Genomic DNA, 16,317 nt, shown 5'->3' with positions numbered 1-16,317 from the left:
AGAAAACTATTAGCGTTGCTGCAGTAATAATGATAATTGGGTCTCAAGCTCAAACAAGATAATTTCCACAAAATTATACAAGCCGGAAAGTTTAATAACCACATTTGCAATGGCTCTTATTGGGAATTGTTCCTCTAGTGTTATGAAACCAAATGTAAATGGATGGAAACGATCAAATGTGTAGATTTTGATTGAATGAGGTTGATCGAGCCAGTCAGTTACCTCTTCATGATGAATCAGCAGCTCCATTTCTCATTCGTTGTTCGTCCGCTGCAGTTCATCCCTCTGGTAGAGACGGTGAAGGTTTTTTGGTCATCAGAATTTGGTTTGTCTGTAATGTTTTTTGAAAATCCGATATCACGTTTTATTTAAGGTGTAATACTGATCTGAATCATCCTCGATCACTTCCTGAGCAGGGAAGCGGATTTACTCTGCTCCGATTCGCTGGTAGCACTTTCCATCAGAGCCAATCAGAAGCGCGATTCAGATCGGGGAAACCCTCCTCTGTGTCCTGGATGTGTGCACCAATTTCTAACTATTTTGAAAATATCTGTTTGCCCAGTTGTAGAGATGAGAGCAAACCCAAACAAGCAAACGTTTTAGAAGTAAGCCCCCAAAACCACAACTACCAATATTTACCACAGAGTTTAGAGAAAAACAAGCCTAAAGCTGTCTGACGAGGGAGCTTGACCACCATGGGAGGAACACTGGAAACTCTTCAGTGAAATCGAAGCTTTTGGTCAGTTTTTAACTACTTTCATAACTGAGCAACTTTTCCCATAATCCTTTTCCATGTACTCTCGGCAGGTTTTTCTCAGTAACTGATATTACAGTTAATCACTCTGCAATTACAGATGAACCGATTGCCTCACCTTTTAGCCGTGAGGTTTAATTTTCTTCCTTATTTTAGCCTTGTTTTATTTTTTTTCCTCTTTCAGAAGAAACAGAATGTAAAAATCTGAGTCCTAAACTTCACCTTCAAGTCGATTTCCTTCTGCTCTTTACCGGCTGACAAACAACGCTGAGAAGATACGAAGACAAAGGCTCAAATTGACGTCTAAATTGCCTTTGGCTGCACTTCATAATGGTTGAACATGAACGTGAGCGGTTGTTTGAGCGCGGGGATTTTTATTAAAGCGTGAAATGTTCCCGGGTCGCCGTCCCCGGCTTTTCCTGTATATCCGTGTTTTATTGTATACATTAATCTGGTGCATGTGGCGGTCGTGCTCGAGTGGCGCGGCTTAATGCGCTGCTCAATAATTGATAAAGGCGCCGCTGTCAGACGGAACAGGAATTTGTTTTCCTAATGTTACGAGGACGGGGACGGATGGTCATCATGGATGCAAACAGTTTGCCGCGGAAATTCTCGCGCTCACAAATCACGACCCGAACGTGTTTCTAATTTAAATAGCCCTGACAGGTAAACGCTCCAGCAGATCCCTTAATCTGCTAATAAATCAGGCCGGGGGTGGGGATGTGGGGGGGGGCCAGCTCTCCACGCGTTGCAGGGATCAGCCGTGTCTCCGAGACAAATGAACACCGGGGAAAGATAAAACATTTTAAACCACGAGCACACAAACCCACACGGGCCGGGGATTTTCTGCGGGATTTACACGTTGCATCAATGTACTGTGGTGACTTCAACACGTCGCAGGCAAATACTCTTTAGTTTATGGCTCAATTATTTCATTAATGCCTCTTTCATTTTGAGGAAAAATGAAGGAGAGGATTTCTTTTGATGATTCTGTTTAATCTCTCAGGTGGGAAGAAGCTTCATTTGCATGAATGTTGTGCAGTTTGATTTTTTTTTTATGTCATTACGTCTTTCCCCCCCTTTGCTACACTTCACAGAAGCGTTTCCTACTTTTAACTGAGCTACATTTGTCTGTTGCCAGCAGCAGGAGTCGGTAATCACACTTTACAGTAACATGATAAAGTGAACTATCGCTCTGACTTTAATCCAGGTTCTGGTTTTAATCTTCTTGTCTCATAGTTTGGGATGAGGGGTGATTCTTCAAGAGCAGCTGGTGTGGGGGGGCGCAGGTATCCCTAAACTAGGCTTACTTTGGGTTTATTAACCTCAAAGGAAAAAAAAAAAGAAAAGAAAGTTGTTTTAACTCCATTTCAAACTGGTTTCAATTGTAAATACTCTGTAATTCTGGCCATTAAATCCAAGTCATAAAATCAATAGAAATCATTGTTGAAGCAGTTTAGCTCTAAGACAGTGGGGATTAAAGTTTTTGTAGCCCTCAGAGTGATCAAAGTGTCCCATCTCGGCCCTCGCGGTGAAAAATAACACCTGTTGTAATGTGGTGTTTTCTCATTTTCACTTTGCTTGAAAAGAGTTTTTTTTTCTCCCTCTCTCTTCTCCGTCCTCTGTGTAGGTACCTGGTGTTGGAGCACGTGTCCGGTGGAGAGCTGTTCGACTACCTGGTGAAGAAGGGCCGATTAACACCCAAAGAGGCCAGAAAGTTTTTCAGACAGATCATCTCAGCTCTGGACTTCTGCCACAGTCACTCCATATGGTTCGTTCTTCTTATTCACTCAATAAATACCAATATTTTTCACTCTTTTTATGCAAGTTAATATGAGTTCCTTGTTATCAGGCTTGCTTCAGGCAGCCCGATTCCACACAGCTTCACTTTAACAGGCTATATTTGTTTTCATCTTTCTCTCTAGTTCTTGGGTATTTAATTGCTCTGAATCATTACAAATGAGGAAGCTACCGGATTTCTCTGGTGCTTATCATTCCAGATTTTGTGCAGAAAAACAGGGAAGTCCTGAAATCAAGTGTATTTCTGTTTAAATGTATGTGATTCCACTAAATGCGCCAGATTTACAGCTGCTTCCTGACGGCTGACGGCAGCAGGAGAGGAAACTGCGTCGGCAGCAGCTCTGTTTAATCACAGAAAGAGAAAACCTCAGGATGAACCTGTGTGCGAGGCAGACAGAGGACCGAATTAATGGAAAGGGTCCTCATTGTTCTGTTCAGCAGGATCTGCGACACAGTTTGAAATGGTGTATTTAGAAATGTATGCAGTTATATAAGCTAACTTGAAGAACAGCATCAGTCTGTTTGAAATCTAGTCAAAGTCAAATTAAAATTATGTGTTTTAGTTTAAACTAAAATTATTAATAGTAGCTGTTTTTCTGTTCCAGCTACAAAGTGTAATAAAATGATCATTTGATTTCAAACTTACAAATCATTACTTTAAAACAATGTATTAACATATGTATGTTTCCACACATGTATGATATTCTACAGCTGATATATGCTCACTCACACCATGCACTAACACACATGGAAATCATGAAAAGGAAACGTAAGAAGCAAAGCTTATTAGGTCCCACCCTTTTTTCTTTTATCTGGACTTAAATTATAGCACTCACTCAACAATGTATCCCTGAATCAATTTAATATGTTCCAGAATCAGTTAAAAAAAATTCCAGTAAAACAGTAAAAAGCATCCAAGCCAGTTATATTAAGATAAGATGATGCATAATTAAAATCCATGAATATATTATGCACTTCCAAAAGTCACTTGCATAAAATAATGTGTTTTCTACAGAGTGATTTGAAAGTTTTCACCAGAAGAAGGATTCTTTTTTTTTTTTTTTTAATATGATTAAGTTCACAAAACGAGCTCAGGAACTTATACAATCAATTTGCCACTTTACCAGACTTCTGCAAACAGATGAAGACTAGTTACTGATTTAAAAGAAGTGAAACTGGTTTATTATAGCAAACAAAAAGAAACCTCTTTCTTTTGTATGTAACCCTTGCAAAATAGATGTGCTTTTAGTTATTTACTGAGAATAACTCCCTGAGTGACTCGGCGTGTGAGGAGGAGCATTAAAAGAAGATCTTTTTCATGTTTCAGACAGTGTATGAGGTTATTGAACATTTTGGTGTGTTTTGTTAGATTAATCAGGACGTCATAATGAAGTCGAAGGCTGAGTGGATGAATCACGACACTTTACACGTTCATTTCAGCACATGTATATTTTTGTGCCGTCTGTGTGTCCTGCCATCTGTAATATCTTTGTTTACTCACAGCCCACCGTCATAGTTGACAGGTTTCATTTTAATTTCAAGTTAATTGAAGTTATTAACAATCATTAAAGCCTACTTATGCTAATGTTGGGCGTTGTGTTTAGCGTTCATGTTGCTTCAGAGTCGGACGTCTTTCATGTTGGCGGCAGAACGACTGGGTCCGTCAACAGTAAACAGGAGTGTAGGGAAATGGTAACCATGATGCCAATGATGAAATTAACAAGAAACTAGTGAGCAGGTGAAAGAGACAGCAGCTCTGGAGCTTTAATTGTTCTCAGTCACTACAGAATGAACCTGTAAGAGGCAAACAGGAACGATCTGAGTTACTAATCTCATAGCAGGAATCAGTAAAGAACTGTGAGAACATTTCTCACTTCACCGTCCAACAACAACCATAATTACCCAGCTTTCATTTTCATCACTGACATGTATATTCTCTTGGATAAATACATATATATCTCACACAAACAGATCAAAACGAGCCTGCGATCGTGTTCCCTGTAGGGATTTCCTTCGACATTGTCGTCTTTCCTTGAAGCACTGAGGAGTTTGCTCCGCTCGGATGACTGAACAGCCGGTTTCCTTCTGCTCTTCAGCCTCCGTCAGCCGTAGCCGGGGGCGACTTGAGAGGCTTCAGCTCCTCTTGATCTCTTTTCATCTGCGAGAGCACCTTCGGTTCCTCCTCCCGTGGCTGCAGCGCCGCGTATCTAAGAGCAATTGCACATCAAAGACGTCCCGTTTCTGACTCTCTGCATCAGATATGAAGTGTCAGGCTCCTCCTCACCTCCTGCTTTTCTGCCTTTCTGCTTTTTTCGGGTAGGCTGCAGGTCTCGTGTTGGAGTTTCTCTCCTTTTTACACCTCCAGTGTTTCGGACACTTTCAGTCTTATTGCCATTCATAAAAAAAGGTTTTTCAGATTTGAGGACAGCTTTTTGACGACCAGCAGCAACTGCAGCACCACATCTAAATACCCGCAGTTACAAAAAAATTCCAGTAATCAGCATCTCAACATGTCGCCAAAATACAGAAGGAGTGAGTGCAAGATTCTTTTGTTGTTGAAATAAAATCTTTTTGGTTGGTTGGCCAACAGATTTGTTAAGAACATGCTTGACTCAGCTGGTTTGTGGTCGGACCCCCTTCATGTGTGAATGGACGATTCCTGGATAATTAAAGTCCTGCTTGATGTCACTCATGGTTTTATTCTTAGTCCATCACCTAAAAAAAAAACATACAAACTGAAAACTCAGTCTTTTTCTCTGAGCTTGTAATTCATCAATTTTATATAAGACATTAGTCAATCAGGCCTAAAGCCATTAGAAATGATCGACCAAACACTCATTTATTATGGCTGGTGCTTTCGGTGTGTTCTCAAAAAAAGATAATAAAGTAAAAGCTAATAAAGATAAATTGGTCTCTGAGATAGTGGCTGATGGGAAATAAATGTGTATTTTTAAAGAAGTCAAAAGGGATCAACGATAAATGTGTGTTTGAAGTTGAGTGAAGTTTTTTTTTTAACTTAACAAGTTTCTTTCTATTACGTCTCATTTGCACTGACTCTCTGATAATCAAAGAAAAATCTTCAGGAAAATAAAATGCTACTTTTCTATCAAAGGCATTTAAAAATCTCAAAGAATGACAAATTATTATCCCTCATTTTTATGCTTGTGTGAGATGTCTGATGAAAAACTGTGTTTCCTGTATTCTACATCCAATAGAAATGTTTGACTCTCTAAGCATGTCTGAATTTCGCATGCAGCTTAGTTTTCACGTGCGCTCCTGCCTCTGTTCTTCCACAAATGTTGCGTTTAGACAGTCCTGACAACAGCTGGAATCAAAGCAGCTGCAGAAATCAGCATTTCCTTTGGTCTTCTGCATCCTGCTTGTCAAGGAAAGCTTCTTACCGTGTTTGGAAAAGCAAACCAACACAGTGGCAAAGCCTCCCGATGACTTTTATCCCGTTCTGTCTGTTTGTTGTTGTTTTCTTGACGCCATGCAAATTAGACAATCGTGTAATGACGCCTGAGCAAATTACATGTCTATTTCCTGAAAAAAAAACAAGGCAACAGCTGGAGGATCAAACAAAACCTTAACAAGTCAGGACTGAGGAGGAAACTAATGATCCTCAATCATCGCTGACACTCGGCGTCATTTCGTTTCCTGTTTTCTTCCTGCAGCCACAGAGATTTGAAGCCTGAAAACTTGTTGTTAGACGAGAAGAACAACATCAGGATAGCAGACTTTGGCATGGCGTCTCTGCAGGTCGGGGACAGTCTGCTGGAGACCAGCTGTGGGTGAGTACTTCCCAACAGTGGCTGTTTGATGGATGTTTTGATACGGCGTAACTGCAACCGGGAAACTGATTCATTTGCATATAGACCATTCAATTACTTTGTTGTTTCCAGTGATGTTCTTGTTGTACAATGAGGAGTAAAAGTATTCAATGGTTTAGGAGGACAAAACACACGGGTGTTCAATTCCAGTTTTAATTTGCAGTTTCAGTCCAACAGAGCAGCGTCAAATGAGAAAAACACACAAGGAAAGAGGAATATATGAGAAAAAAACGATTGAGTCTTTGTGACCACAGCCACGTCTCGACCTGCTCCTGATAGACCGCAGGACCCGCCTCCCACTTCACACCGGCCTATCAGAGACGAGCAGGAGAAGAAGTGTAAACTTATAATCTTTTAATAACTTTAACCAAAGTATTGACAGTGTATCAGTGTAGCTCAGCATCAGCGTCTTCTGCTCAAATGACAATAAACTCAACTTTAAACCTAGAATATCATTTACTTCAGTGAATTAAACAAGGAAATCAAACAAATTGTGGTGTATATGTATAGAAAGAAAGTTTACTTTACTGAACCCCTGAAATTAATTCTCTGTATTTAACCCGTCCGAATCATACCTTAATTCACCTTCACTGCACACAGAGGGAACATTGTCCTGCCGCAGTGCGGCTCCTGGGGGCCGATGGGGTCAGGTGGAGCATTTGAACCTGCAACTTCTGATTCATTTTATTCGTTTAAAAAAATGATAAAACTTCAATGGTTTTTTTTACACAAAAATGTAAATATTTAAATGTTTTTTGTTTTTTAAAGAAACCAGTCATTTATCCTGATCATTTTAGTTTTAGTCGGCATATTCAGTATTTCATAAAATGACATGTTTTTTTTTTCATAATTACAACATTTGAGACTTAATATAAAAAATGTATAAGTATAGAAATACTTCTATTGTAATTGAACTAGGATTTATTAGTGATAATTGCACGTAGTTTACTGTGAGTTGCTGTACATATTAGCATATTAAAATACTGCTGAATTCACAGAGATCCGTTTTCTTTTCAAAGAGTATTTGTAATATTTCAAGCTTTTTCCAAATATCATCAACAAGGAGAACAGAATGAACACTTTTTTAAACTTTTTTGTCATTTATGCAAGTGTAGAAGTATCTAAACGTAACTTTTTAATGACTTTCAGAGATTTTACTCCTGATTTTTTTGCTGTGACTCACACTGCACTTAGAGGAAAATACTGTTGAAATGACAAAGATGAGGTATTATTAACAGTCTCTGTGTTGAACTGAAGTCACTGTGAGGAGGCCGTCTGCGATGTGTGGTCTGCTGCAGCAGATGCAGAGTTGTCGACGGCCTCGTCGTTCACCCCGACGTCACGCGAACAGCCCGGACTGATCGGCTCGTCCGCGCCAGATTACCCGACTCCTCCACGCCGAGGAACCTCTGAAGGGTCCTTTAAATATCTCTCACGAGCAATAAGTCAAACGATTCTTTCACTTCCAGTGACGTTAATGGAATTCATTAAGCGAACGAGCCGCCACGAGGAGGAAGGATGAAGATTTGCTCTGGTGTAATTAGATTGCAGTTAGTGTATTTTGACACGACTGTGTTTGAGTAGTTCACATCGGCTGGTTTTTACATACATTAGCATAATTGAGTGTGACGCCGGAGAAGATGCAGCGAGTGTTTACTCTGGGAGTTCAGATGAAGCACTGATGGGAAAGTCAAACGAAGCTCTCCGCTTCATTTGTTCTGATGAGTCCACACACGGACGAGGAAGAGGAGGAGACGCCTGAGCCTTCCTCTGCTGCGTTTATATGAGCCGCAGTGAGGTGAAAACTCTCCCCAACACTCAGGATAAATAATTACTAAAGTTTCAGTCAGCTTGTTAATCATCTTGCCAGACGTTAGTGGCTGTTGTAGGTGCTGTGCAAGTTATTCAAGATGGTCATTGATCACAATGAACTCCTCTCTGTCTTAATAATGTGTCGGTGTATTATCGCCTTGCTGTCAGCACTCTGTGGATCAATGTAATAAGCTCTCGGCTGAAATGACATCAGTAGCTTGGAGGAAGATGCTCTTTATATAACTAGAAAATACATTTATGCCTTTGTAAGGAATTAATTCAGTCATTTGACATGTTTTACTAACTATAAAGTCACGTTAAAGGGATACTTCAACATTTTGGCAAATTGGTCCATTTAGCGCAATTCCTTAGTCATTTCGAACAGCATACGTACTATTTTAGTGAGGGCGAGCTGTTGTTTATTCAGAGATGAGTCGAGGAAGGTTTTCGGGACGGACACAATAGAAGTGAATGGTATTTTTGGTTCCCCTCATCAAACTCATCAAATACACAATCCAACAGCCCCAAAACACTTTGGTGGACACGTTATAATCCACGCATTCACTACGCTGTGGAACACCAACAAATGATATTGTAGCGTTACGACACTGAAGCAAATACTGGGAACTACTTTTTCTTTTGAAATCACTACGCCCAGACGCCATGTTTAGTAAGTAGTTCCGTCTTAGCAATCTTCGCATAAACAACTCAATCTCGTAATTTTGCATTAATATTTCACAGCGTAGTGAATGCGTGGATTATAACGTGTCCACCAAAGTGTTTTGGGGTTGTTGGATTGTGTATTTGATGAGTTTGACGAGGGGAACCAAAAATACCATTTACTTCCATTGTGTCCGTCCCGAAAACCTTCCCCGACTCACCTCTGGATAAACAACAGCTCGCCCTCACAAAAAAAGTAAGTACGCTGTTCGAAATGACTAAGGAATTGCGGTAAATGGGCCAATTTGCTAAAATGTTGAAGTATCCCTTTAAGGACTGGAGCCAGTGTGCATCTGCACCAACAACCGAGGGTGAACATGCAAACTCTGCACAGACAATAATCCACGGTGAAAATGCCCTGGACCTTTGCCGAGAAGAAACAGTGCTAACCACAGCATCAACAAGCCGCCTGTATATTATTACAGCCGGGTGAAACAGATCGCGCTCAAACCGAAGACTGTTGAATGGAATAAAATACGCTCCGAATATTGAGTGAAACACTGAAATGCCTCCGTGTGTTTCAGTTTCTCTTCTCATTTCTCAAAGTTGTGTCTGTGTCGCTGCGCGCCGGATGCTGTCATACGTTATTCAACAGGATGAGCCACCGTCACAGGAGTTTGGATTGAGGCCATTCGATGTTACGTAACACTTACTTAGCCAACTGAAAAAGAGCCTATAGGGCATTAAAACTTCTTTATTTAACAGTGATTTCTTGGATTTTGGGGGTCAAGTGTGTTACGTTACCTCAGAGGGGGTTACATCAGGACAAACACACACACACACACATCCTCACCTGCTCGCTCAGTGTATTCGTCGCGTGCAGCATTGTTCTCTTTCCTCCCCAGAATAACCGCCTCTTTGCCTGTTTTCCAGATCTCCGCACTATGCCTGCCCAGAGGTTATCAGGGTAAGTGCTCGCTCCCTTTCTGCTCCTTTCTTTCATACAGTAATAGCTGCTCGGACCAGAGTGCCTCTTACATCACCCCTCTATCCGCTCTGCATTCACTCTCCCCTCCTCCCCATCACCCCGTCTCATCAAGCTCAGTATTTCAGCCTTTTTTCGTGCAGGTCTTGCTTTATATAGATGCCACGTTTCCTGTTTTTTCCTTTGTACAAATGACCAGACCAGGCTTTATGGCACTGCCTGTACCACGACACAAATGCAGGCACCTTTAATAAAAAGAAAAAGAGATCATCTTGGTTTGGTTTTCAAGGTCCTGTATTTAACAAGTACGGCAAAATGTACGCTAGAGGCAACAAGGATATTCAAATATTCTAGCACAGGCAAACACACTCAGTCCGTTTTTATTTTATAGGAAATCAAGAAAATGCATACATTTACGTAAATAGGTCTCAAGAATAGAACTACAATCAAAAAACAATCATGAATGTAAAAATAAAACACTCGTACCTAAAACATACGGTAAAGTACATAAAGACTTCAGATATTTTGCAGACATGAGCAGCATTGTCTCCACAGTGCGGATGAAAAGTTGACGGAGCTGAGCTCACGGAGAGCTGCAACGTGAATAATCCTGCTTTCACAAACTGACAGCCTGCACACACACTGATAAGATGCCTTATCACAGAGAAACAGGAGGAAACATCAGCACCGGCAAACATTTGAAGAGCACTGCAGTATCTTGTAAGCTGAAAAGTCATTCTCATCCCGTCATTATTCCCCACATCGGATCCCGGCACGCCGCATCTTCTGTACAAACACCACAGGTGGGCGTCATGCAGCTCGGTGCAAAACGCTCCAAACAAGGCAAGGATCACAAACTGAATTTACATGCATGAAGATCTGCTCAAAAATAGATTTTTCAACATTCTTAACTTTTATCAATAATACCCAGCGCTATACAGACACCTGACCAGATAGAGAAATGAGAGTCCTCATTTCTCCTGCACTGACCAATGAGATGAAAACATGGCCATACAGTGCATGGAATATAAAAAACATGTAAATACATACAAATATTCCTCAGTGAGACAGAAATACGTTTGTAAACTGAAAATCAGTGCAGATGTGAGCTCAGAGTCGTTCTGGCACCAGAGTCTGTTTTTGCTTCAATGCAAAATATGGAAAAAAAAGGTAGTAGTGCCAGTTTTTGGAATTTCTTGGCGTATATTTTCATTGAAAGAAAATCAGATGCAGAGGATAGTATGTACAAATGTCTCAGGAAATAAAAGGTTGTGTTAAAGGAGTGCATATAAGCCAAATAGGAATAATGGAAAAAAAAAAAAAACAATGGTATAATGAAAAGGGACAAAACAGAAAAGTTGACAAGATGACGTCAAATAAACAACAGATTGAGAAAACCCATGCGTGCACAGGGAGAACATGCTAACCATACAGAAGAGAGACCAGGCTCAAACTGGAGATATTGCTTCTGTGAGCAACAGGGCTAAACACTACACCACTGTGCAGCCCTTATCGCCAAGACCGTCAATCATTGATTTCTTTGTATGTATTCATCCAGAAAAACGAGTCTGAACATGTTCTCTTCATTTCCAACATGATGGATTTTCAGGACGTGTTTTCAACGTAAGAGCTGGAAATGACAGGTGTTTAACATAGTTGAAGTATGTAATTTTCAATATATCGGAGAGCAAGAATTCAGCAGCCGCTTAACATTTAAAGTAAATGCTGTCTTAATACAAGGCATTTTGCAAGATGCCAGAAATAACCGAGCGCTTCGGTTCAGCAGAAATTGCTGCCAGCATCACAAATTGTTGATATTAGAGCGAAGGTGCGTGCGGCGTTAAGCGAGGCGCCGGGGCCCGGAGCAGTCAGGGTGATTTGCAGTTTCGAGATTTGGACTGTGAAGGAGTGCCGTGCTGATTTTGATGCCTGGTGTCTTGTGTGCACCAGGGGGAGAAGTACGACGGGAGGAAAGCCGACGCGTGGAGCTGTGGAGTCATCCTGTTTGCACTTTTAGTGGTGAGTGACGGCGGCTCAACGCAGCACATCAGCAGAGGAGCTGGAAGGGGGAAACACACTCCATGCTGTGCTTCTGGGATGGTTTTATTTCCCACAGGAAGTCCAGATCTGGAATGTCTGTTTGTGCATAACATGCAAAAGTATCAACAAAGTAAAATCAGCTTGAAGCAAAGCAAAGTGACAATGGCCATCAGACGAGCAAAATGTGTGTAAAATGTATTCAAAACACACTAAAACATGAAGATATGGCACAAAAGAATCAAAATCTGATTCATAGTGGTTAAAAAGAAAAGCAAAATATCAGCAAAGAGATAGAAACTGACCTCAGAGATAAATATTGGAACCAAATCTAGATGTCAGTTTAACCAAAATTGGATAATCACTGGTAAGATAAACAATAATCAAAAACAGATGGTTTGATACCACAGAATGTGATACAATACACAGTATGAAATGTATGATATGACAAGACAAGTTACACCATACAGTACGTTTAGAAAGAATACAAACAGTAAGGCGTGATGGAATAAATTACAATACAATATGACTGCTTTAAAACTATTTGCCAAAGAGTCCGTTTTTTTTTACATCTTCAACACAATGATTGTTAAAAACTGATACATTGAAAAGCAGAAAATGTGAAACATGGTGTACTTTTAATCATTTTAGTCTTGATTTAGCAAAAACACTTAATTTTGTCTGTTTGATGTTACATTTGCAGTTTGCATCAAACATTTAGTAAAAAAGAAGTGCAGCAGAATTTGAAAATGAAAGATATGATATGATATGATATATTTAAAATGACTGCATTACAATAAGCTGCAGCACCACATAGTAAAGCACATTATGATAAAGTACATACAGTATGAAACTATACAGAAGGCTACAACAAAAAAAACATACATTACCTTATATGATCAATTCAATATAATGTGATTTATTACAATATAGCAAAAACAAATGGTATAAATATAATAACATATGATGCAACAAGATTTGTTACTTTATAACAATCGTAAAGTTGAGTTAGCACGCAACACAGTAACATACATTATGACTGCACTGAGATGTTTGAGGGAGGACACAGTGGGCTGGATTCCAAAAAAAACAAATCCAGCTTTATTACATAAAGAAAAAATAAAAAGGAAATAACTAACAGATATTTCTCCAAAAGGTCTGAAGGTATCCTCAGCCCTGAACAAAGTCCAGTAACTAAAAACACAGCTCCAATATTAACTCAGTCATCTCTCCTCAGTCAGGCAGCTCCCATTACTTTCTCCACCTGGAGCTCCTCTCATCTGCACAACTAATATTCTTTACTTTGAGGTGCTATAAATTCAGCTCCAAAAATTCACCCATAGCAGCCGATCATCTCCATCTAATCATCATTCAAAGTTGGAAAATAACACAATTCCAGGTAAATCAGGTAGTTTTCAGATTCTACCTCTAATCTCCGCCGATCAGTTCCCCCATAAAAGGCTCCAGGACCTCCTTCTTCCTGTTTGCTGGTCGAACCTGGAACCTGCTGCTGACCTGGAGTCAGCACCAAGACTTGCAAACATGTTGGACAAACTGAGAACAAGGTTATGGAAATGTATTCCGATCTTTGGGCCCAATATGTCAGTATTTTTAATGGATGTGACAGTAATGACAGTGTGTTGGTTTGTAACCAGTTAACCAAACAGATTCACACGCTAGGCTAGCAGGCTAGCATACATGATACAAACACATGATGCTCAGTATTGTGACTGAGTTGCAGAGTTTCAGGGTTTCTCTGCTCCTGAGGTGGTTATTACTTCCCTCCATCTTTAAAACTAAACTGTTTGAGTGAGCATCGCCCTGCATCAGCAGCCGCTCCATAATGCGACAGTGACAAGCGGGTTCTCCGAGCTGTGAGTAAATTAGTGTTTGTTTGTGTGCCGCATGAACGCACTCGTGCTCTTCTCTTGATTAAGACGGAGCACGCGACACGGTCATCACGGGATGATAAATCTTCCCGCTCACTCCGCTTTGATTACTCGCGTGGCGTCGGCGGCCATCTGGCTCCGTCCCGCTCGTTTTCCACGAACAGGGAGCGGCATCAGTCATCACGTCACCGAGCTCGCTCCCCGGACGGAGGACCGAGGCGGCGGCGGCTCCGTCATGGCCGACTCCGATGTCTGATAGCTCTCACAGAGCGATCTCCCGCTCCTCCGCTCCGTTACAACCCAGATTATCACCCGGTGAACACCTGACAGGCCGTTTACATGACGACAGGAGGACGACTGTTTGGCCCGGTGAAATGCAGCTCAGTCACTTGTGGGGGATTTCCAAATCCACCATATTGAATACTGAACTAAACAAAAACGCCAAAGACCATAAGTGAACTATTGATGGTTAAAGCTAATACTTATTTTGTTGAAGATATATTTCTTCAACTGAATTAAATGTACAGATAATGGAGTTGTGTTATAGCCCTACTGTAAAACATGAACTAAAAGTGCAAACCTTTTCATGCAGGTTTTAATATTTCTGCAGACCTTTAATGTTTATTAATCAATGGAATGTTCTGTGTAGATTGAAGCAACTGATGACTTTCAGACTGTTATGTTTCAGTCGAAGCTGCTCAGGCTCGTCAGTAACAGCATCTGTGTAAACTCTTCCCGCCAGTAATGCTTTGAATGTAAGACGTATCTCTGATCCTGGGTCTGCTCGGCTCTCTCAGGGCGCTCTGCCTTTCGATGACGACAACCTGAGGAACCTTCTGGAGAAGGTCAAGCTGGGAGTTTTCCACATGCCGCACTTCATTCCGCCCGACTGTCAGAACCTGCTGCGCGGGATGATTGAGGTGGACGCCACCAAGAGGCTGACGGTGAGGACCCCCATCTCCCCTCTCCAGACCCCCATTACTGGAAAGGACGAGGGTTAAAATCTTCCATCAGTGCTCTCCTGCCTGCGCACTTTGCATTTTTACAGCCCGGGCCGTTGCCTTGAGGGAGCGTTGGGGCTATATTTAGCCGACTGGCCCTGCAGCTACTGAACGCCGCACAGAACCGTTTCATCCCAGGCCAAAGATTTGTTTTAGCTGAGAATAGAAACATTACAAAAATAACAGGGGCTGGATTAGATAATGTCCTTTCACTTCTGTTTTTCTGCAGTCTTTTCTTTTTTTTTTTAAATAAACTTTGAGCAGCTGTTTTTGGCATCAAACTGCAGATGATGAGCCTTTAAAGTTGGTTTCCAGACTCATTTTCCCTCCTTTCTGCGTTTCCAGACAGCACGTCTCAAACAGCACACTTAAAAAAAGAAGAAGAAAAAAAAAACTTAAATCAAGGATAAATGTTATAACTTGAACAATTTAGATGCAGGTGCATTTATGGTCTGCCTGACTTTATGACTGAGGAAGAAAAAAGCCAGACAATCTTTTTCATATTGACTCATATCGTACTTTCTATTTTATTTACTGTTGATCAGTTGAAATAGCATTTTGACAAAACGCTTTGTAAACTTAGTCTTAAAAGTACTGTTAAGATAAATATAATAATACTTTTATTATAAATATTGTAAAAAAAAAACAGCAAAACAAAACAAAATGAGTTTACTAAAGGCTTTTACCAGATCTGATAGATTAATTAAAAAAAAAAAAATACACAGTATGAATAATGAAAAACTCATAAGAAACTCATAAGAATGAGATTAATTCATTTGTACAATGCACCTACAGTTAGATGTTAAGCTGAGTCTCCTTAAAATGCATTAATACAAAAAAAAGCAAAAAAGTTCAAACACTTCAAAATGAACATATTTTCAAAAAAGACCAATAATTGGACAGAACTAAATAAATGGAAAAGCCATGAAGGCAAATCAGAAATTGCTTGTTGTTTTCCATCTGATGAATCAACTTCACTCACTTTTAATGAAAGTAATTCAGCTAATAGGTTACGTAAAGCAGAGAGTTTATCTCCTATTTATCCTCCCACAAAATCAGACCCTCATAATTGCCCAGAGGAAATAGATCTGTTTTCAGACAAGACTTTTTTTTTTTAAGATTCTCCCCCTGGAATTATTCATATTTTATCTTCTTCTGTTCTTTAAGGGCCTCTAATGGCCACTGTTGATTAAACTCTGTTTTAACGAGAATAACAAACAAATCTACTGCTGCTGCTGCAGAAGCGTGAACGTAAAGAAAGGTTGCTGTATGGAAATGCACGTGACGATCCGGCAGCCGCTTTCAGCGACGTGCTCCCAGTGACATGAGGCTGGAGCGCACCTCGTTTTAAAAGCGACATGCCCGGGGGCGCTGCATTCGCAAGTGTGCATATGCATTCTATTTAGCACGAGCACTGGACAGGAAAATGTGTTTTAAACTAGCAAAGACAATGAGCTGAATACAAAGCCAGCCGGTTGTTTGCTGTGTGTTTGTTTGTCTGATAGTGCTACATGTTAGCGTTAGCTTTCCCCATGATGGCGCAAAGACT

At 40.5% G+C, this 16,317-nt stretch overlaps 1 protein-coding gene across 9 annotated transcripts in view; it reads left to right on the top strand.

Annotated features, from left to right (window-relative positions):
• Nucleotides 1-16,317, top strand: part of LOC115392472 (serine/threonine-protein kinase BRSK2-like) — a 151,771-nt gene that overhangs the window by 104,215 nt on the left and 31,239 nt on the right. For all 9 annotated transcript variants that reach the window (XM_030097161.1, XM_030097133.1, XM_030097115.1 and 6 more), the window contains exons 4-8: nt 2,385-2,525; nt 6,229-6,345; nt 9,790-9,823; nt 11,792-11,860; nt 14,565-14,711. In XM_030097161.1, coding sequence (XP_029953021.1) covers nt 2,385-2,525; nt 6,229-6,345; nt 9,790-9,823; nt 11,792-11,860; nt 14,565-14,711 — 508 coding nt within the window. The remainder of the gene's footprint in view (nt 1-2,384; nt 2,526-6,228; nt 6,346-9,789; nt 9,824-11,791; nt 11,861-14,564; nt 14,712-16,317) is intronic.

Source organism: Salarias fasciatus, chromosome 1 (assembly GCF_902148845.1).
Source record: "Salarias fasciatus chromosome 1, fSalaFa1.1, whole genome shotgun sequence".
Taxonomy (NCBI): domain Eukaryota; kingdom Metazoa; phylum Chordata; class Actinopteri; order Blenniiformes; family Blenniidae; genus Salarias; species Salarias fasciatus.
The sequence above is the reverse complement of the archived record's forward strand: the minus strand, read 5'-3'. Positions and strand labels throughout refer to the sequence as shown.